Source organism: Eschrichtius robustus, chromosome 18, assembly GCF_028021215.1.
Source record: "Eschrichtius robustus isolate mEscRob2 chromosome 18, mEscRob2.pri, whole genome shotgun sequence".
NCBI lineage: Eukaryota > Metazoa > Chordata > Mammalia > Artiodactyla > Eschrichtiidae > Eschrichtius > Eschrichtius robustus.
Window position 1 is genome coordinate 33,639,829 of NC_090841.1, and position 21,774 is coordinate 33,661,602.

The 21,774-nt window shown below is 38.3% G+C and overlaps 1 protein-coding gene across 3 annotated transcripts in view; it reads right to left on the reverse strand.

Moving 5' to 3' along the window:
• DIAPH3 (diaphanous related formin 3) overlaps positions 1 to 21,774 on the reverse strand; it is a 568,557-nt gene that overhangs the window by 329,056 nt on the left and 217,727 nt on the right. For all 3 annotated transcript variants that reach the window (XM_068526481.1, XM_068526480.1, XM_068526482.1), the window contains 3 exons: positions 19,602 to 19,706; positions 16,656 to 16,958; positions 15,823 to 15,937 (listed from right to left, as the gene is read on the reverse strand). In XM_068526481.1, coding sequence (XP_068382582.1) covers positions 15,823 to 15,937; positions 16,656 to 16,958; positions 19,602 to 19,706 — 523 coding nt within the window. The remainder of the gene's footprint in view (positions 1 to 15,822; positions 15,938 to 16,655; positions 16,959 to 19,601; positions 19,707 to 21,774) is intronic.

Genomic DNA, 21,774 nt, shown 5'->3' on the forward strand with positions numbered 1-21,774 from the left:
GTATGAACCTTACAGGTAGAAACGACATAGGTACTGCTGTGTTTGTTGCCTATATTTATCATTGAACGAAAAACTAAATTTCAGTTAGAGGTTAATGAAAGTGATGATGCTAATTTTTTTCTCCTTATCCAAGTTCATAGGCCACAAGTTAAGAACTCCTGGCGTAGTGTGTGTCTGACTTTGAAATATCCATTCTTTTAAGGCACAGACACCTACTTAGACAAGTCAGAGCTGTGATAAGCAAAGGTCTCTAAACTGGCATTCTCCTCAGATGCGATGACAGCCAAGAAAGCTTGTGGTAAACATAGAACATGTTCAAGGTATCAGAGCATATGCCCAAATGACCTAACCTTGAGGGACCAAAACAACAACAACAACAACACCCAGCTTACCTAAACACATGAATATATAATCACCTCCAAACCTAACTTATGAAATTCAAAGTTATAAAATTACAATAAAGTTATTTCCACAGAAAGTTTTTTATTCTGTTACAAAAGAATTTACTACACTGTTTATTTTTTATTTTTTACTTTTTTTTGATTTCCTCTTTGATTTCTTCAGTGATCTCTTGGTTATTCAGGAACATATTGTTTAGCCTCCATGTGTTTGTGTTTTTTACGTTTTTTTCCCTGTAATTCATTTCTAATCTCATAGCGTTGTGGTCAGAAAAGATGCTTGATATGATTTCAATTTTCTTAAATTTACTGAGGCTTGATCTGTGACCCAAGATGTGATCTATCCTGGAGAATGTTCCGTGAGCACTTGAGAAGAACGTGTAATCTGCTGTTTTTGGATGGAATGTCCTAGAAATATCAATTAAATCTACCTGGTCTATTGTGTCATTTAAGGCTTCTGTTTCCTTATTGATTTTCATTTTGGATGATCTGTCCATTGGTGTAAGTGAGGTGTTAAAGTCCCCCACTATTATTGTGTTACTGTCAATTTCCTCTTTTTATAGCTGTTAGCAGTTGCCTTATGTATTGAGGTGATCCTATGTTGGGTGCATATATATTTATAATTGTTATATCTTCTTCTTGGATTGATCCCTTGATCATTATGTAGTGTCCTTCCTTGTCTCTTGTAACATTCTTTATTTTAAAGTCTATTTTATCGGATATGAGTATAGCTACTCCAGCTTTCTTTTGATTTCCATTTGCATGGAATATCTTTTTCCATCCCCTCACTTTCAGTCTGTATGTGTTCCTAGGTCTGAAGTGGGTCTCTTGTAGGCAGCATATATATGGGTCTTGTTTTTGTATCCATTCAGCAAGCCTGTGTCTTTTGGTTGGGGCATTTAATCCATTCACGTTTAAGGTAATTATCGATATGTATGTTCCTATGACCATTTTCTTAATTGTTTTGGGTTTGTTTTTGTAGGTCCTTTTCTTCTCTTGTGTTTCCCACTTAGAGAAGTTCCTTTAGCATTTGTTGTAGAGCTGGTTTGGTGGTGCTGAATTCTCTTAGCTTTTGCTTGTCTGTAAAGCTTTTGATCTCTCCATCAAATCTAAATGAGATCCTTGTCGGGTAGAGTAATCTTGGTTGTAGGTTCTTCCCTTTCATCACTTTAAGTATATCGTGTCACTCCCTTCTGGCTTGTAGAGTTTCTGCTGAGAAATCAGCTGTTAACCTTATGGGAGTTCCCTTGTATGTTATTTGTCATTTTAACCTTGTTGCTTTCAATAATTTTTCTTTGTCTTTAATTTTTGCCAATTTGATTACTGCGTGTCTCAGTGTGTTTCTCCTTGGGTTTATCCTGTATGGGACTCGCTGCACTTCCTGGACTTGGGTGGCTATTTCCTTTCCCATGTTAGGGAAGTTTTCAACTATAATCTCTTCAAATATTTTCTGTGGTCCTTTCTCTCTCTCTTCTCCTTCTGGGACCCCTATAATGCGAATGTTGCTGCGTTTAATGTTGTCCCAGAGGTCTCTTAGGCTGTCTTCATTTCTTTTCATTCTTTTTTCTTTAGTCTGTTCTGCAGCAGTGAATTCCACCATTCTGTCTTCCAGGTCACTTATCCGTTCTTCTGCCTCAGTTATGCTGCTATTGATTCCTTCTAGTGTAGTTTTCATTTCAGTTATTGTATTGTTCATCTCTGTTTGTTTGTTCTTTAATTCTTCTAGGTCTTTGTTAAACATTTCTGGCATCTTCTCGATCTTTGCCTCCATTCTTATTCCGAGGTCCTGGATCATCTTCACTATCATTATTCTGAATTCTTTTTCTGGAAGGTTGCCTATCTCCACTTCATTTAGTTGTTTTTCTGGGGTTTTATCTTGTTCCTTCATCTGGTATATAGCCCTCTGCCTTTTCATCTTGTCTGTCTTTCTGTGAATGTGTTTTTTGTTCCACAGGCTGCAGGATTATAGTTTTTCTTGCTTCTGCTGTCTGCCCTCTACACTGTTTATTTAATATCGAATTCCTATAGCATGGAATCCAGCAAGAAGCGCTTATCTCCTTATGACTCTCCTACCACTATCCCACTCCCTCCCTGTGCTCCAGGGATGGATCCAGGTACAGTGCTAACTCCATGTGATTCTCTCTCTTCCAAGCCTGGCAAGTGGTGTGTGTGGAGGAGGGCATGGGGGTCAGAGAGAGTAGAGAAGAGAGGAAGTGAATGGCCAGATTTACAAAATATTATTTTAAGATTAAAATAGCACATTCAGAAGGAGGAGCCTCATTTATATTTTCAGGAGAGTAATGGTGTGCACTAACTATGAGTGGGAGTCCTGAGTGATAGAACGTACTGCAGACAAGGCAATCGAAAAATGCACTTTGAGCAATCAGAGGGCAACAAGAGATGCCAGGGTAAATGGGGAAGAGGACAGAAGATGCAGGAAATGGAGAGAAATCCTAAGAGACAAAATCCTAAGCGATGACAATGGAATGTAATGACTTTACAATTTTGTTAAGGTTTGACAGCTACAGGCGCACCACTGAAAATGCTATCAGAATTAAAATACCAAGATGAGCTACTTGTAATACGGAAGGGAGACAGCATCCCCCAATCTACCACTAGTCAAGTGACACTAGTTGAATCCAGTGCCCTAATACCATTCCTTTCTCCAGTGGAAGAAGAAAAAAAGAGAATAGAAAAAAGGAAAGAAAAAAAAGCCATGTTTATGGGCATACCCCGCCCCCCAATACAGTACACACAAGTCCAAGCCTCCTCCTTTTCTGTTTATAGCATCAGTACAATATATAAGAAACATGTCTATTTACAGGGACCTTTAAACCTTCTATCACACCATGCCAAAGATATGCTGGGTAACCAAGTGTGTAACTGAAGCATTTTGTGGACTTGAAAGTTGCCTGTGGCTCCAACCTAAATAACCCCTTTCTTTACGCTCTCTCTTTAGGTTTTATTTCTCTAAGGCTTTCAGAATAAATTTCTGTTTCTTTTGCAACCCAACAGAGAATATAATTGCTAACAATGAGATACTCTCTAATGGCGAAACAAGCAAGACATTCCTGACCTATCTCATAATTTCCTTAAGTTCTTTTGAGATTCAGCCACAGACAAGAACCAAAATAAATCCCTAGAGAAATATTTAATTCGCCACTGACTTCCTCCCCAATCTTCCCAAATTAGTGTTTGTCAAATGTCTTTTCAGAAACCTTTAAGATGTTGAAGATATGTTACATTTATTTTGGCATCATCTCTATATTAACATGCTCCCAAGAACCATATTTCTGTTATAAATTATATTGTTCATCTTAATGTAGGCTTCTGAGGTAGTTCAGGATTTTTTATACACTTTGGTTCATACAGAGGAATAAATTGTGTTTCAGAGACAAAGCAACAAACTCAGCACAGCCAAGTCACTGGGATACTCCATGGTTTATCACTCCCTACCCCAATACTTTGTCCACTGAACTATGATGTCAGAAATCTAAGCTTGATTTGTTTTTAAGTGCATAATCCATTAACTGTTTCCATATGCCATAACTGTTCAGTTGAGAAGTTATTTATAAACCAGTTTATTGGCCCTATCTGGCAAATATGATGCACCTGTTATAAAATTTGATTACCTCAGAAAGCTAACAATTGTGGAATCACATTTTCATAATAAATCAGTCTACGAGAATTAGACTATTCATATACTTTCAGAAAGCCCTTTAATCCCTATTAAGTTAACAGTTTGTGAATAATGAAAGTAATTAATATTAATTTTAGTCGATAAATCCAACACCAATAACCTGTTAGTATACGTTAATCCATTTTCCAACAGCCTGTAAAAATTAACCAACAGATGCTTCCACTCTGGTAAAAAAATATGCAGGTCATTAGCATTATTTTGATGATACCAAATGTTCAATATAGTATATGAACATTGTGATTAAATTTCTGAGAGATATACAAACAATGTTTTTTATAACCTTGTTAAGTCTTAACAGAAGCCAGAGACAGTAAAACATGGCAGTCTCTTCTACAATCAAGATTAGCACTGGTTGTCCCACTCCTTGTTCTTAGACTTCACCTGCGAACTTGACTGCGCTTCACCGAGGCCACAGAGTAACATGAGTACAGGGCCCCTCACCACAGCGTCCTCAGTGCCAAACACAAGGCCTCACATACAACGTGTTCCCTGTAAATACTTGTCGACTTGAACAACGGTAGCCAAATAGGATAAAGAGAAAAAGCAGAAGAAATTAAAGAGGCAGATGAGAAAAAGAAAAGAAAAAGATGATCAGGAAAAATGCCTACATGTTATTTTCAAAAGAATCTAAACTATGGAAAGCTAAGATGTATCTCAGAAGTTTAGGATGAAGAGAAGCAAGGAAAACAAAGTGAGATACTTAATAGGGAAATAAAGTATAAAAAAGAAAATGATAGGCTTCCCTGGTGGCGCAGTGGTTAAGAATCCGCCTACCAATGCAGGGGACACGGGTTCGAGCCCTGGTCCAGGAAGATCCCACATGCCATGGAGCAACTAAGTCCATGTGCCACAACTACTGAGCCCACAAGCCACAGCTACTGAAGCCCGTGCGCCTAGAGCCCGTGTTCCGCAGCAAGAGAAGCCACTGCAATGAGAAGCCCACGCACCGCAACAAAAGAGTAGCCCGTGCTTGCCGCAACTGGAGAAAGCCCAGCAACAAAGACCCCATGCAGCCAAAATAAATAAATAAATACACAAATAAAATGAATTTTAAAAAAAAAAAGAAAATGATACTACTGAATCAGAAAAAAAAAAATGTTGATTTCATAGGAAATGGCTTAGACGGGGGTTTCCGTACTCCTTAAGATATGACACAAGACACGCCCCACTGAAGCAATGCTATAAAAGTCACAGGGAGGGGATTAGTTTAGAAAGCAAAGTAAGTAAACTCTAACTGGAAAAAAAAGAAGGACTATAATAAAGGGCAACATGAGTTAAGAGGAAATGTCCAACTCGCTTACCAAGAACACCATGCTCCATCTACGAGTCAGTGGGGCAGAGTGCTATTGTGGGGAGTCAGAACTGTCTTGCAATCGTAGACCAAGAGCAAAACCTCAGCAGAGATGTGGTAAAGATTAAACAAGGTCACATGAAGAAGACCCAGCTCAGGGCTGGTATACCACAGGTACTCAGTAGGGATTATTAGTTCCTCTTCCTTTTCCAACTCCCAGGGTATGAGACCTCTGAAACCCAACAATCTTAACCTAAATGTCTCATAAACTTAAAGCAGTGTAAAATAAATAGCCATACTTAGTGACAAAAAATAAAGAACATGAGAGAAAATCCCAAGGTTCTTTTTAGATTATTGGATTCAGTTCCTTTTTTTTTTTTTTTTTTTTTTTTTTTTCCTTTCTGCCAATTTCAAATGCTTAGGAAGCACAAAGATTGGCATCTACCATTTAAAATGCCTGGAATGGAACATTCAACTATGTCAGAGAAAGAGCCCTCGTTCTCAGTCCAAACAGGTACTTCAATAAAAAAAAAAAAAAAAAATCTTTTCTCTAAAAATCCACAATTCTTCAGTAATCTGAATTCTTTGTCCTTCCCTGCCAAGTTGTGATGCAAGCCAATGATGACAATCAACTAGCAGCCCGTGCCTCTATCTCCCCCTGCCTGCTAGACAGTGGAGAGCAACTATATTTCTACCTGGAACTCAACAATGAATAATAGGTTTAATTTTGAATTCTGCAGAAATGACAAAATTGATTCAAAGTAACCTTTGGTGTCACGTGAAACAGGCAAATATTAGCAGCCAGGCCACGAATAAAGAGACAAGGAGCAACCTATCCACCAGCCCTCTGTCTTGTCAAAGTTTTCTAGGCACCTTTCTCTTGCCTTCCTTTCTGACCTTTCCTATAAAATATCTACTGAAGTCCTGTCTTTCTGAAAGCAGCAGTTAATAGCCTTTTCTAGTGAAATACTAATAATTCCAAAAGGAACACTTAAGGCTCCTCAAATAATGCTTTCTAGGAATTATTCTTTAAAATCCAAACCAAAAAATAGTCACCTTCTCATCTCGCCACCTGTTGGCATTGTGAAATGTTGGCACTGCCCCGTGTTACAACCCTGGGCTTCCCCATCTTTCTGTTGATCATGGAAATATCATCTACTGTCCCAGAAAAGAGGAAGCAGCATTTGAGCTGAGAGATAAGAAGTCATAGCCTCTGCCAGCCTCTAAGTCAAACCAAAGAGAGATTCAGGGCAGCGTGGATGCATGCACCAAGCCAGAGAGGCACTGATATATGGAATATTCAGAAAAGGATCATTATTTCCTCACCTTAACCTTTACAACTAGTATTAGATTGAGCAAATATGTTGATTTTTTTCAACCTTAAATCGTAAGACTACAGTTAGATAACAAGAATTTTTTAAAGGTCCAATTATTTCATTTAGGGCCAACACTACAGCTAAATTAAAGACATGCTAACAAGTTTCCCTTTTGAGCCTCATTAATTAAGAAAGTAATCAGAGTAAAGAGGGAAAAAAAACAGAGAAGCTGGATCGCAGAATTACTTAAATAGCTTTTAGGTACCACCCTTTCTACCTACTAGAAAAGCAGAGGGAAAACTAATCAATTCCAGATTATGAAATCTGAAATTCTGAAGTGTTTTACATGTAAATACACATTTTAAATGCCATATAGTTTCCTTGATTGCCTGAAGAGTGCACTAATCTTATTCAAAGAAAATTTTGATTCTCCATAATCAAAAGATAAAATTAAGATCTGCTTACTTCACCAGTTTTCCTATGATAAGCTTGCTAAGAAAATGCCCCTGGTTTTCAAAGATCAAAATATATCATTTTTACTATTTTGGTCAAGACCAATGCTGTTCCAAAATGTCTGATAAAGGCTTTGGATTTAACACAAATTCTAGAAATCTAATTTACAATTACCTTTTAGAGTTTCTAACTTACAATTCTTTTTTTAAAAGTTTTTAATTTATATTTTAGAAAGCATTTCAAAGAAAAGCAAATGATTTTTTTGCTATCTGCCAACATCCTTTGGTTGCTGTGATGATCAAGTTAAATCACGTATACAAAGCATCTAGCATGGTGCCTAGTACACAGTGGGTACTTTAAGAAGTCAATTCTTCTGTCTACACCAAGCCTTCCCATCTCCATCCAGATGGAGAAAAGCCCGTGCACAGCAACGAAGACCGAGAGCAGCCAAAAATTTAAAAAATAATAATAATAATTTTTAAAAATAATTAAAACAAACAAAAAAAACATAATGACTGACCTAAGTGCCTTGTACTACAAACCTAAAATGTGTTACTTAAAAATGAACTGGGGGGGGAGGAGAGAAGATGGCGGAAGAGTAAGACGCGGAGATCACCTTCCTTCCCACAGATACAGTAGAAATACATCTACACGTGGAACTGCTCCTACAGAACACCCACTGAACGCTGGCAGAAAACGTCAGACCTCCCAAAAGGCAAGAAAATCCCCACGTACTTGGGTAGGGCAAAAGAAAAAAGAAATAACAGAGACAAAAGAACAGGGACGGGACCTGCACCAGGGGGAGGGAGCTGTGAAGGAGGAAAGATTTCCACGCACTAGGAAGCCCCTTCGCGGGCAGAGACTGTGGGTGGCGGAGGGGGGAGCTTCGGAGCCACGGAGGAGAGCACAGCCACAGGGGTGCGGAGGGCAAAGCGGAGAGATTCCCGCACGGAGGCTCGGAGCCGAGCAGCACTCACCAGCCCGAGAGGCTTGTCTGCTCACTCGCCGGGGCGGGCGGGGCTGGGAGCTGAGGCTCGGGCTTCGGTCGGATCGGATCGCAGGGAGAGGACTGGGGTTGGGGGCGTGAACACAGCCTGAAGGGGTTAGCGCACCACAGCTGGCTGGGAGGGAGGCCGGGAAAAAGTCTGCAGCTGCCGAAGAGGCAAGAGACTTTTTCTTGCCTCTTTGTTTAGCGGCGCGCAGGGAGGGGGGATTCAGAGCACCGCCTAAACGAAATCCAGAGACTGGCGCGAGCCGCAGCGATCAGCGCGGACCCCAGAGACGAGCGTGAGACGCTGGGGCTGCTGCTGCCGCCTCCAAAAATCCTGTGTGCAAGCACAGGACACTCTCCACACCGCCCCTCCCGGGAGCCTGTGCAGCCCGCCACTGCCAGGGTCCCGTGATCCAGGGACAACTTTCCCGGGAGAACGCACGGCGCGCCTCAGGCTGGTGCAACGTCACTCCGGCCTCTGCCGCCGCAGGCTCGCCCCACCTCCTCCGTATCCCTCCCTCCCCCCGGCCTGAGTGAGCCAGAGCCCCCGAAGCAGCTGCTCCTTTAACCCCGTCCTGTCTGGGCGGGGAACAGACGCCCTCAGGCGACCTACACGCAGAGGCGGGTCCAAATCCAAAGCTGATCCCCAGGAGCTGTGCGAACAGAGAAGAGAAGGGGAAATCTCTCCCAGCAGCCTCAGAAGCAGCGGATTAAAGCTCCACAAACAACTTGATGTGCCTGCATCTGTTGAATAACTGAATAGACAACGAATCATCCCAAATTCAGGAGGTGGACTTTGGGAGCAGGATATATTAATTTTTCCCCTTTTCCTTTTTTTGTGAGTGTATATGTAAATGCTTCTGGGTGAGATTTTGTCTGTATAGCTCTGCTTTATAATAGCTTTATTTTACTTCACTATATTATACCCTCTTTCTTTCTTTCTTTCTTTCTTTCTTTCTTTCTTTCTTTCTTTCTATTTTTTCTCCCTTTTAATCTGAGCCGTGTGGACGAAAGGCTCTTGGTGCTCCAGCCAGGCATCAGGGCCATACCTCTGAGGTGGGAGAGCCAACTTCAGGACACTGGTCCACAAGAGACCTCCCAGCTCCACGTAATACCGAATGGCAAAAATCTCTCAGAGATCTCCATCTCAACATCAAGACCCAGCATCACTCAATGACCAGCAAGCTACAGTGCTGAACACCCTATGCCAAACAACTAGCAAGACAGGAACACAGACCCATCCATTAGCAGAGAGGCTGCCTAAAATCATAATAAGGCCACAGACACCCCCAAAATACACCACCAGACGTGGACGTGCCCAACCAGAAAGACAAGATCCAGACTCATCCACCAGAACTCAGGCACTAGTTCCCTCCACCAGGAAGCCTACACAACCCACTGAACCAACCTTAGCCACGGGGGACAGATACCAAAAACAACGGGAACTACGAACCTGCAGCCTGTGAAAAGGAGACCCCAAACACAGTAAGATAAGCAAAATGAGACGACAGAAAAACACACAGCAGATGAAGGAGCAGGGTCAAAACACACCAGACTTAACAAATGAAGAGGAAATAGGTAGTCTACCTGAAAAAGAATTCAGAATAATGAGAGTAAGGATGATCCAAAATCTGGGAAATAGAATAGACAAAATGCAAGAAACATTTAACAAGGACGTAGAAGAACTAAAGAGGAACCAAGCAACGATGAAAAACACAATAAATGAAATTAAAAATACTCTAGACGGGATCAATAGCAGAATAACTGAGGCAGAAGAAAGGATAAGTGACCTGGAAAATAAAATGGTGGAAATAACTACTGCAGAGCAGGATAAAGAAAAAAGAATGAAAAGAACTGAGGACAGTCTCAGAGACCTCTGGGACAACATTAAACGCACCAACATTCGAATTATAGGGGTCCCAGAAGAAGAAGAGAAAAAGAAAGGGACTGAGAAAATATCTGAAGAGATTATAGTTGAAAACTTCCCTAATATGGGAAAGGAAATAGTTAATCAAGTCCTGGAAGCACAGAGAGTCCCATACAGGATAAACCCAAGGAGAAACACCCCAAGACACATATTAATCAAACTGTCAAAAATTAAATATAAGGAAAACATATTAAAGGCAGCAAGGGAAAAACAACAAATAACACACAAGGGAATCCCCATAAGGTTAACAGCTGATCTTTCAGCAGAAACTCTACAAGCCAGAAGGGAGTGGCAGGATATACTTAAAGTGATGAAGGAGAAAAACCTACAACCAAGATTACTCTACCCAGCAAGGATCTCATTCAGATGTGATGGAGAAACTAAAACCTTTACAGACAAGCAAAAGCTGAGAGAGTTCAGCACCACCAAACCAGCTTTACAACAAATACTAAAGGAACTTCCTTAGGCAAGAAACACAAGAGAAGGAAAACACCTACAATAACAAACCCAAAACATTTAAGAAAATGGGAATAGGAACATACATATCGATAATTACCTTGAGTGTAAATGGATTAAATGCTCCCACCAAAAGACACAGGCTGGCTGAATGGATACAAAAACAAGACCCATATATATGCTGTCTACAAGAGACCCACTTCAGACCTAGAGACACATACAGACTGAAAGTGAGGGGATGGAAAAAGATATTCCATGCACATGGAAATCAAAAGAAAGCTGGAGTAGCAATTCTCATATCAGACAAAATAGACTTTAAAATAAAGACTATTACAAGAGACAAAGAAGGACACTATATAATGATCAAGGGATCGATCCAAGAGGAAGGTATAACAATTGTAAATATTTATGCACCCAACATAGGAGCACCTCAATACATAAGGCAAATACTAACAGCCATAAAAGGGGAAATCGACAGCAACACAAACATAGTAGGGGACTTTAACACCCCACTTACACCAATGGACAGATCATCCAAAATGAAAATAAATAAGGAAACACAAGCTTTAAATGATACACTAAACAAGATGGACTTAATTGATATTTATAGGACATTCCACCCAAAAACAACAGAACACACATTTTTCTCAAGTGCTCATGGAACATTCTCCAGGATAGATCATATCTTGGGTCACAAATCAAGCCTTGGTAAATTTAAGAAAATTGAAATCGTATCAAGTATCTTTTCCGACCACAACGCTATGAGACTAGATATCAATTACAGGAAAAGATCTGTAAAAAATACAAACACATGGAGGCTACACAATACACTACTTAATAACGAAGTGATCACTGAAGAAATCAAAGGGGAAATCAAAAAATACCTAGAAACAAAGGACAATGGAGATACGACGACCCAAAACCTATGGGACGCAGCAAAAGCAGTGCTAAGAGGGAAGTTTATAGCAATACAAGCCTACCTCAAGAAACAGGAAACATCTCGAGTAAACAACCTAACCTTGCACCTAAAGCAATTAGAGAAAGAAGAACAAAAAAACCCCAAAGCCAGCAGAAGGAAAGAAATCATAAAGATTAGGTCAGAAATAAATGAAAAAGAAATGAAGGAAACAATAGCAAAAATCAATGAAACTAAAAGCTGGTTCTTTGAGAAGATAAACAAAATTGATAAACCATTAGCCAGACTCATCAAGAGAAAAAGGGAGAAGACTCAAATCAATAGAATTAGAAATGAAAAAGGAGAAGTAACCACTGACACTGCAGAAATACAAACGATCATGAGAGATTACTACAAGCAACTCTATGCCAATAAAATGGACAACCTGGAAGAAATGGACAGATTCTTAGAAATGCACAACCTGCCGAGACTGAACCAGGAAGAAATAGAAAATATGAACAGACCAATCACAAGCACTGAAATTGAAACTGTGATTAAAAATCTTCCAACACACAAAAGCCCAGGACCAGATGGCTTCACAGGCGAATTCTATCAAACATTTAGAGAAGAGCTAACACCTATCCTTCTCAAACTCTTCCAAAATACCGCAGAGGGAGGAACACTCCCCAACTCATTCTACGAGGCCACCGTCACCCTGATACCAAAACCAGACAAATGTGTCACAAAGAAAGAAAACTACAGGCCAATATCACTGATGAACATAGATGCAAAAATCCTCAACAAAATACTAGCAAACAGAATCCAACAGCACATTAAAAGGATCGTACACCATGATCAAGTGGGGTTTATCCCAGGAATGCAAGGATTCTTCAATATACGCAAATCAATCAACGTGATACATCACATTAACAAATTGAAGGAGAAAAACCATATGATCATCTCAATAGATGCAGAGAAAGCTTTCGACAAAATTCAACACCCATTTATGATAAAAGCCCTGCAGAAAGTAGGCATAGAGGGAACTTTCCTCAACATAATAAAGGCCATATATGACAAACCCACAGCCAACATTGTCCTCAATGGTGAAAAACTGAAACCATTTCCACTAAGATCAGGAACAAGACAAGGTTGCCCACTCTCACCACTATTATTCAACAGAGTTTTGGAAGTGTTAGCCCCAGCAATCAGAGAAGACAAAGAAATAAAAGGAATCCAAATCGGAAAAGAAGAAGTAAAGCTGTCACTATTTGCAGATGACATGATACTATACATAGAGAATCCTAAAGATGCTACCAGAAAACTCCTAGAGCTAATCAATGAATTTGGTAAAGTAGCAGGATACAAAATTAATGCACAGAAATCTCTTGCATTTCTATACACTAATGATGAAAAATCTGAAAGTGAAATTAAGAAAACACTCCCGTTTACCATTGCAACAAAAAGAATAAAATATCTAGGAGTAAACCTACCTAAGGAGACCAAAGACCTGTATGCAGAAAATTATTAGACACTGATGAAAGAAATTAAAGATGATACAAATAGATGGAGAGATATACCATGTTCCTGGATTGGAAGAATCAACATTGTGAAAATGACTCTACTACCCAAAGCAATCTACAGATTCAATGCAATCCCTATCAAACTACCACTGGCATTTTTCACAGAACTAGAACAAAAAATTTCACAATTTGTATGGAAACACAAAAGACCCCGAATAGCCAAAGCAGTCTTGAGAACGAAAAATGGAGCTGGGGGAATCAGGCTCCCTGACTTCAGACTATATTACAAAGCTTCAGTAATCAAGACAGTTTGGTACTGGCACAAAAACAGAAATATAGATCAATGGAACAGGATAGAAAGCCCAGAGATAAACCCACACACATATGGTCACCTTATCTTTGATAAAGGAGGCAAGCATATACAGTGGAGAAAAGACAGCCTCTTCAATAAGTGGTGCTGGGAAAATTGGACAGGTGCATGTAAAAGTATGAAATTAGAACACTCCCTGACACCAAGCACAAAAATAAACTCAAAATGGATTAAAGACCTAAGTGTAAGGGCAGACACTATCAAACTCTTAGAGGAAAACATAGGCAGAACACTCTATGACATACATCACAGCAAGATTCTTTTTGACCCAGCTCCCAGAGAAATGGAAATAAGAACACAAATAAACAAATGGGACCTAATGCAACTTCAAAGCTTTTGCACAGCAAAGGAAACCATAAACAAGACCAAAAGACAACCCTCAGGATGGGAGAAAATATTTGCAAATGAAGCAACTGACAAAGGATTAATCTCCAAGATTTACAAGCAGCTCATGCAGCTCAATAACAAAAAAACCAACAACCCAATCCAAAAATGGGCAGAAGACCTAAATAGACAATTTCTCCAAAGAAGATATACAGATGGCCTACAGACACATGAAAGAATGCTCAACATCATTAATCATTAGAGAAATGCAAATCAAAACTACAATGAGATATCATCTCACACCGGTCAGAATGGCCATCATCAAAAAATCCAGAAACAATAAATGCTGGAGAGGGTGTGGAGAAAAGGGAACACTCTTGCACTGTTGGTGGGAATGTAAATTGATACAGCCACTATGGAGAACAGTATGGAGGTTCCTTAAAAAACTACAAATAGAACTACCATACGACCCAGCAATCCCACTACTGGGCATATACCCTGAGAAAACCATACGTCAAAAAGAGTCATGTACCAAAATGTTCATTGCAGCTCTATTTACAATAGCCAGGACATGGAAGCAACCTAAATGTCCATCGACAGATGAATGGATAAAGAAGATGTGGCACATATATACCATGGAATATTACTCAGCCATAAAAAGAAATGAAATGGAGGTATTTGTAATGAGGTGGATGGAGTTAGAGTCTGTCATACAGAGTGAAGTAAGTCAGAAAGAGAAAAACAAATACAGTATGCTAACACATATATATGGAATCTAAGGGAAAAAAAAAAAAAAAAAAGGCCATGAAGACATGAAGAACCTAGTGGCAAGACGGGAATAAAGACACAGACCTACTAGAGAATGGACTTGAGGATAATGGGGAGGGGGTGGGGTGAGATGTGACAGGGTGAGAGAGTGTCATGGACATATATACACTACCAAATGTAAAATAGATAGCTAGTGGGAAGCAGCCGCATAGCACAGGGAGATCAGCTCGGTGCTTTGTGACCACCTAGAGGGGTGGGATGGGGAGGGTGGGAGGGAGGGAGATGCAAGAGGGAAGAGAAATGGGAACATATTGTATATGTATAACTGATTCACTTTGTTATAAAGCAGAAGCTAATACACCATTGTAAGGCAATTATACTTCAGTAAAGATGTTTAAAAAAAAAAAAAATGAACTGAACAGTGTATGTGCATATCAGCCCTGAAACATAAGTGGTAGGCCCATGACACTGGATGAGACAAAATCAAATTTCAGACAAGAGTAATTCCTAAACATAATTGTTAAAAAGAGAAAAATCACATTGTACAGGTAAAAGCTATCTGTGATGGCTTTTGAAAATGAATTCCATTGCATTTAATGAAAAAATGTTATAATCCACTCATAGACTCTATTTCAAACTAATTTTCAAGATGCTCTATAAATTTGATATTTCTATCCCATGTGAGTCATACTAATTAATTATGTGATAGTCACTGCAACATTAAAGGGTGGCAAAATTCTGACTAGAGGAAGACTTACATTTTGTTTTCATTTTTCTATTTCTCATTGACTACAGGGAATTTTCACACCAAAATTTTCTCTGAAAATACCCTCCTTTATGAAAGTCTAATTTAGAATATCTTCAAAGAAGGTATTATAAAGAAATTTTTTTTTTAATAAATGTATTTATTTATTTATTTATTTTTGGCTGTGTTGGGTCTTCATTTCTGTGCAAGGGCTTTCTCTAGTTGTGGAGAGCGGGGGCCACTCTTCATCGCGGTGCGCGGGCCTCTCACTATCGCGGCCTCCCTTGTTGCGGAGCACAGGCTCCAGACGCGCAGGCTCAATAATTGTGGCTCACGGGCCCAGTTGCTCCGCGGCATGTGGGATCTTCCCAGACCAGGGCTCGAACCCGTGTCCCCTGCATTAGCAGGCGAATTCTCAACCACTGCACCACCAGGGAAGCCCCAGGAAATTTTTTTAAGTTTTGTATTAAATCATTTGTATTTTAAAAATTGTTCAATTGATACTCTATATAAAAAATTAACTTCAGATTATTCATTGGATTATTCATTTATCCATTAGTAACATAAAAATACCATTTATATGACACAATACTTTCTAAAGGTAAGCATATAAAAAGTTACAGTATTAAAATACTAAGAGTAACAAATAACCAAGATATTAAACTTACCTTTTGGTTGGCAACAAAACGTATTCTCAAGTTTACAAAGCAAATCCATATTTTCATACTTATTTTCATTTGCTTTTACCCAGAAACAGTCTTCAGTCATTTCCTGAGGTCTGATCTGCAACCAGAGAGAAGACAGATTCACAAACAGTTGAGTGTTTCATCTGTCTCCCACACCCAATCACCATGTATACACCCAGTGCCCCAGAGCTGCCAGCAGATATTTATGAAGTAATCTCTGTAAGATTTTTTCCCAAAGTATGTTCAATGAAATACAAGTTCTACAGGAAGTTAAGGTGTTATCAGGGGAAAAAAAAGGTTCCACTCTCAAATACTTGGGGATTTGAAGTTGAATGAAATGAAGTTTGTTTCTTCTCAATTATACTTCTCCTAGTCTTTAGCAATGCTCAATTTATGTGACCATGAAACCATCATTCTGCAGGATTCAGAATTCCTATGTCTCGACTAACTATCCACTTCTGACAAGTAGTAATACTTTTCCCAATGCTACCAACATAAAAAAAGTTCCTAAGAATACTAATTTTTTTGTACTTTTGAAAAACACTTCAAAATACAGAGTATAACCACAATAATGTTGAACTGCCAATTTAATTACAATCAAATCCCATTGTAACAACTAACATCAACTCCTACCCAATTTATAAACCAGAGAGCTTTAGTCAATAGCAAAGGGCTTTGACTCAACATTTTTATTTAAAATAATGCCTGTTTATTTAATGTCATTTTCAATAGGGTTCCCATTGGAAACTATATACAATTATATTTAAGTTTTAATCTAGGTAACAGTATTATTTCTCTATTTATTTCTGTTTTACCTTTAACCAATTCAATCTTCTCATGTTGGTCTCCGGTTTAAATTCTTTCTTTGGTTTTAACCCAAAAGGCAGGGTTGGTGGTGGGGGAGAGGTTCGTCCACTGAGAAATCCCAGGGGAGGTGGTGGAGGCACAGGACCACCACCAAATGGCATGGGCATTCCTGGAAGGGGAGGGGGTGCAGGTGGGGGTGGAGGGGGCACGCCTCCACAAGAGGACAGTGGTGGCGGTGGAGGAAGTGCTGCGTGGCCAGTTCCATTTTCTTTTGAAGAAGGCAAATAGGTACCAGGTGGCAAGGCACCAAACTATAGGGGAAGGAAAAAGAAGAAATATGACAAAGAACTCTCTACAAAACACGCTGAAGTACACTTTTCTCAAAAATAAGGTATTATTTTAAACCAAAAACAACTGAATTTCAGTAACATCATGTGGTTTAACCTAAAAACAAAATTTCAAAGATATTTTTTCCCAATTTAAGAATATTATAGCTTTTGTTTTCATAAAAATGTAATTGTCAGAAATATTACTCCCCGTTTTGAGGTAGTTATGGCCAACCAGGTGGAGATGTCCAGGAGGCAAATGGCAATATGGGTCTAAAAGATCTGAAAGTCAGCAGTCTCTACAGGACAGCTGAAGAAGCCATGGGTGTAGATATGTTCACCCAGAGTATGTAGCATGAGGAAAGGTTTATATACAGAATTCTACAGGACACCAGCATTTAAGTGGTAAGTTAAAAAAAATAAGATCCAGAAAAGGAGAGGTAAATAATATTGCCACATCATGCCTTTGCCCTTGAGAAAAAAAATCTAAGATTCTTAGTAGGACCTGCAAGAGCATGTCACGATCTGGTCCCTGTGACCACTAGGCACTTCTGTCCTTATGTTTCCATGGCATAATAACAATAGATGCATTTTTACTATCATAAAGGTGATCTGGGTTGATAAATAATTTTTTGTGATATGGTTATTTCCTGAAATTACTAACTTCAACTCTGAGCCATATAGCTATAGGAGTATTAATAAATCATTTAAAAGTTTTATGGCACAATTATGGAAAATAGATCATGTATAAAGGCTTGAAGTCGATATCCAAGGTCAGCACAAAGAAAAAGTATTTAAGAGAAGTTGAGACCACAGTCAAAAAACATGCCTTATCAAAAAACATTAAGTATAAAGAAGAATCACTTTAGTGTTATGCTGGGTTGCTGTGATCATGAATAGCACAGCCCTCTCAATGTTAAGGATGTATGTACATTATACTCACACTCAGTATACATTTATGGTTAACAATTAATGTCTTAAAACAAAGGTATGGTTGAATTTTTGCTCTAGATTTTGATGGGTGTGACAGACTTATCACTGAGGGGGCCAGACACTGTGACCACCTTGCCCCCCATTCTATCGCCAGCACCTAAGAGTACTTGGCCGTTAAGTGACTGAAGGAATGAAGTCACAGATAATAAAACATATTTTATTCATAACCTTTATAATCAGCATAGCTTTGATCAAAGAGAAGTATATTGAGACAAATGCATAGATTTCATGAGAAATACAAACTTATCCAAAGGAAGTATTTGTCAGTTGTTATTCAAAAATGAATATTGTGTCCAGTGTCAAGTCTCTAATTACAGGCTTTCCTCTAATAGACATAAACAAACGTCATCATTGTACACAATTTAAAACAACACAGGAGATTCCTTGATTTAATCTGTTTCAAAATGTAAATATATTCCCATTTTATATAAAAGCACATGCAGCAATAACATATCCAAGGATGGTGAATATGTTTTCTATAAACTGAAATTTTCTAGAGTAGATTTACGAGTAATGCTTCAACTGGGAAAAATTAAAAAGGAAGGAAAGTCTAAATTTATACTAGCCCAGACCAGGAAAAACTTTTCATGAATATTTCAGCCATTGTCTATAACTCAATCTGAAATTTAAAAACACAAATGTTTCTTTAATATGAGAGACAAAGAGCCACATAAGAAAGATGAAAACTTTCAACAAATTGTGGTACCTTCTCTTGCAGCACTAAAGAAAGATGATCATTGAGAATTTTCTTGTAGATAGATTCTAATTTTTTTTTTTTTTTCCAAAACTGAACACTAACAGATAGCTCTTAGGGTATCTTCAGACAGACTCTGCAACAAAACTATACACTAAAGTATAAAAGAAAACAAACTCTCAAAATAACATAGGAAATAGTATACCTAAGACTATTTCAACATAACCATAAATTAGGATGAAAGGAAAACAGCAAAACTATACTTACTGCTCATCATCTTATGTGTAAATCTACATGAAAAAATTTAGCTGTGAAAATTCTACTTCCTTACTTTCATCCATTTAAAACATGCAGATGATGTATTTCTTGCTACCTAAATGCTTTATGTGTAGAGAGCGTACGTGAGTGTATGTATTATCTGCTCCATAATCCAGATTTGCTCTCTTTTTTGTCATTCTTTAAATCTGTTTACTTTTGGAAATTGAAAAATTATCAGAAAATGTTCTCATTCAGCTAGAGGTTATCTTTCACTGCAAGGTACCCATAGGCTGAAGGTTTTGAAAAATAAATAGCTTGAGCAATAATTTTCTGTAGTGGGATAAAGATCATTGATGAATGACAAATCTAAGAATAAAAGACTTTCTTACCCTTAATGCTTAATTACCTAGCAAACACATGACATCAGGTGCAAAACCCAAACGAAACATAAGGAAGCAGATTAGTAAAAGTTTAGACATTCTTAAAAATGCAAACAGAGAAAAAGGGGCAAAATAATTTTAAAAATAAACACAGCAGAATAGAAATACATATAAACAATAATATGAAAACATACAAGGGAAATTAAAGTTTCAACATTTTGATGCTATGAAGATATGATATGACCTTTGTTCCCCTGGTGAGCTTTCAATACCCAAATTCACTCCAGGTTGATGGTATTTTACCTGTGATTTAAAAGCTTGTAACTCTGCTTGAAGCTCGTTAATCTTTGCTTCTTTTTTCTGCAACTGAGCCTGAGTTTCTTGGTGTTCGGTAAACTCTTTTTCAAACTGAAAAGGAAAAAAGAAAAAAAAACAAAAACACACAAGAAAGAGAGAAAGATGAAAATAAAAAGCACTATTCTTCATCTAGAAATTTGATTCTAATGATCTGTTGGTAGAACATAAACTTTTATGAAAGGAGTGGTAGGTTTTTGCTAAGTCACCCACAGCTTTTCTCTAGGTCCCTCCGGGTCCCACCAAAATCATTCATTTGCAAAGGAGCAGACAAAGCCAGAAATGAAATGTGTGACCATCTCCTCTCAGCAGAACAAACTGGGCCCACAGTTATCCAGAACCCTGGCATTTTTCTTAAAAGTCCCTAAATATCATTGCAACTTTGTGTAAAATAATAGAGAGCTAGGCATTGTACTGAATTCCCTGACCCCTACCTGCAAAAACTTATACTTGAAACTTGTCTTAAGTTTGTCAACATGATTTAAAAGAATTCCACTTTAATATTTTATTAATAAATAACTCCACTTTGTAAATGCATCAATTACTTTCTTTTTTCTTACTACAACATCATGAGGGTTAAGGACCTGATGCAGGCTCTAACCTTCAACAACAGTTTAAGAGGATAAAGTCCATTTTATTTATCATTAATCTTTGGGAAATTAACGATAAATTAGTCTTTCAAGTCCTTAGTGCAACACTTTGTGGGAGGAAAGCAAATAATAAAATTTGGTGAATCCAAAGAGTTTTCTAATTGATACAGTCACTCATCACAAGTCACCATCCTGTATTCAAACAGCTCCACCTTGCCATCATCATGACTAAAAACCTCTACTAGCAGAGGAGAATTCAAATAGAGTACTGTCTCATAATCAAGAACAAGTATTTGACTGCCTTTTAAAAATTAAAAAAAAAAAAAAAAAATCATTTAAAAAAATACAAATATTTCACAAATGTAGCCTTGAGAGAGTTAGGGTTGGGCTCAGGGTTAGGATTAGGGTTAGGGGCTCCATACACTGATGGCTTCCAAGTCCCTATCACTAGCTCAGCTTCACATCTGCATTCCAGACTGTAAGCCAGTCTATAAATATATTTCCAACTTAATGAACATTTTTCAAGACTAAGAAAGCATTCCAGTATTTTCAAAGCCAATATTATCTTCTTCTCTACAAACTTTGTTTTTTGAATACTGCTGTTCCATCTAAAAGATACCACATATATCATGACTCCTTTGCTCTTAAACCTTTAGTGGCTTCATTATAAAAGCCATACTCATTAACCTAATATCTAAGTACACCCTGATAACTGGTCCTATACCGTCATTTTCCTTTATTCAATAAATATCTAATAGCATGACTATTATGTGTTTCTCAGAGTAGCAGGGACTAGGGGTACAGAGTTTAAGAGAGCACGATCACTGTGTTTAGTAAGCATAGTGTCTGGTGGCAAAGTCAAAGCAAACTAACCACCCAAAATCTATGAAAATTACCAGCAATAAAGAGAGAAAGACTGGAGGCATGTGCATCATTCCTGGAGGAATGATGCTTGATCTCAGGTTTAAAGAACTTGAGTCATTAGCTGAGAAGTGTAGCTTGCATTTCAAATAGAGTGATTAGCACAGAGTGTACATGAATGACAAGCCATCCCCTGTAAGGGGCACAAAAGGAGATATGAGACCAAACTGCACAGGATGAAGCTGGAGGTACATAGGAGTGCAACTGTGGAAAGAAATTTCACAATAAACCAAGAAGCTTTCTTCTTTTTTGTAAAAACTAAAAACTATAGAGAGCTATTAGGGTATTTATCATAAGAAAACAACATAATCGAATTTGCACTTTGGAAAACCCAACTAGGAGCAGTGTGGACAACGGACTGAAAGATAAATACTAGAGGCATAGAAATGAGTGTAGACCTACTGAAGTTATCCAAGCAAGAACTGAAGCCCTTCCTAAATGAAGGTAGAAAATAGGGTAATGGAAAGAAAAGAAATATATATATATATATAAACACAATCCAAAATATTAGTGTCTGACTGAACAAAGGAAATGAGCGAGGGGAATATATCTAAGATCACAACATTGTTCTGTTGCTTTGCAAGCTGGCAACAAAGTATTATAATTTGAGG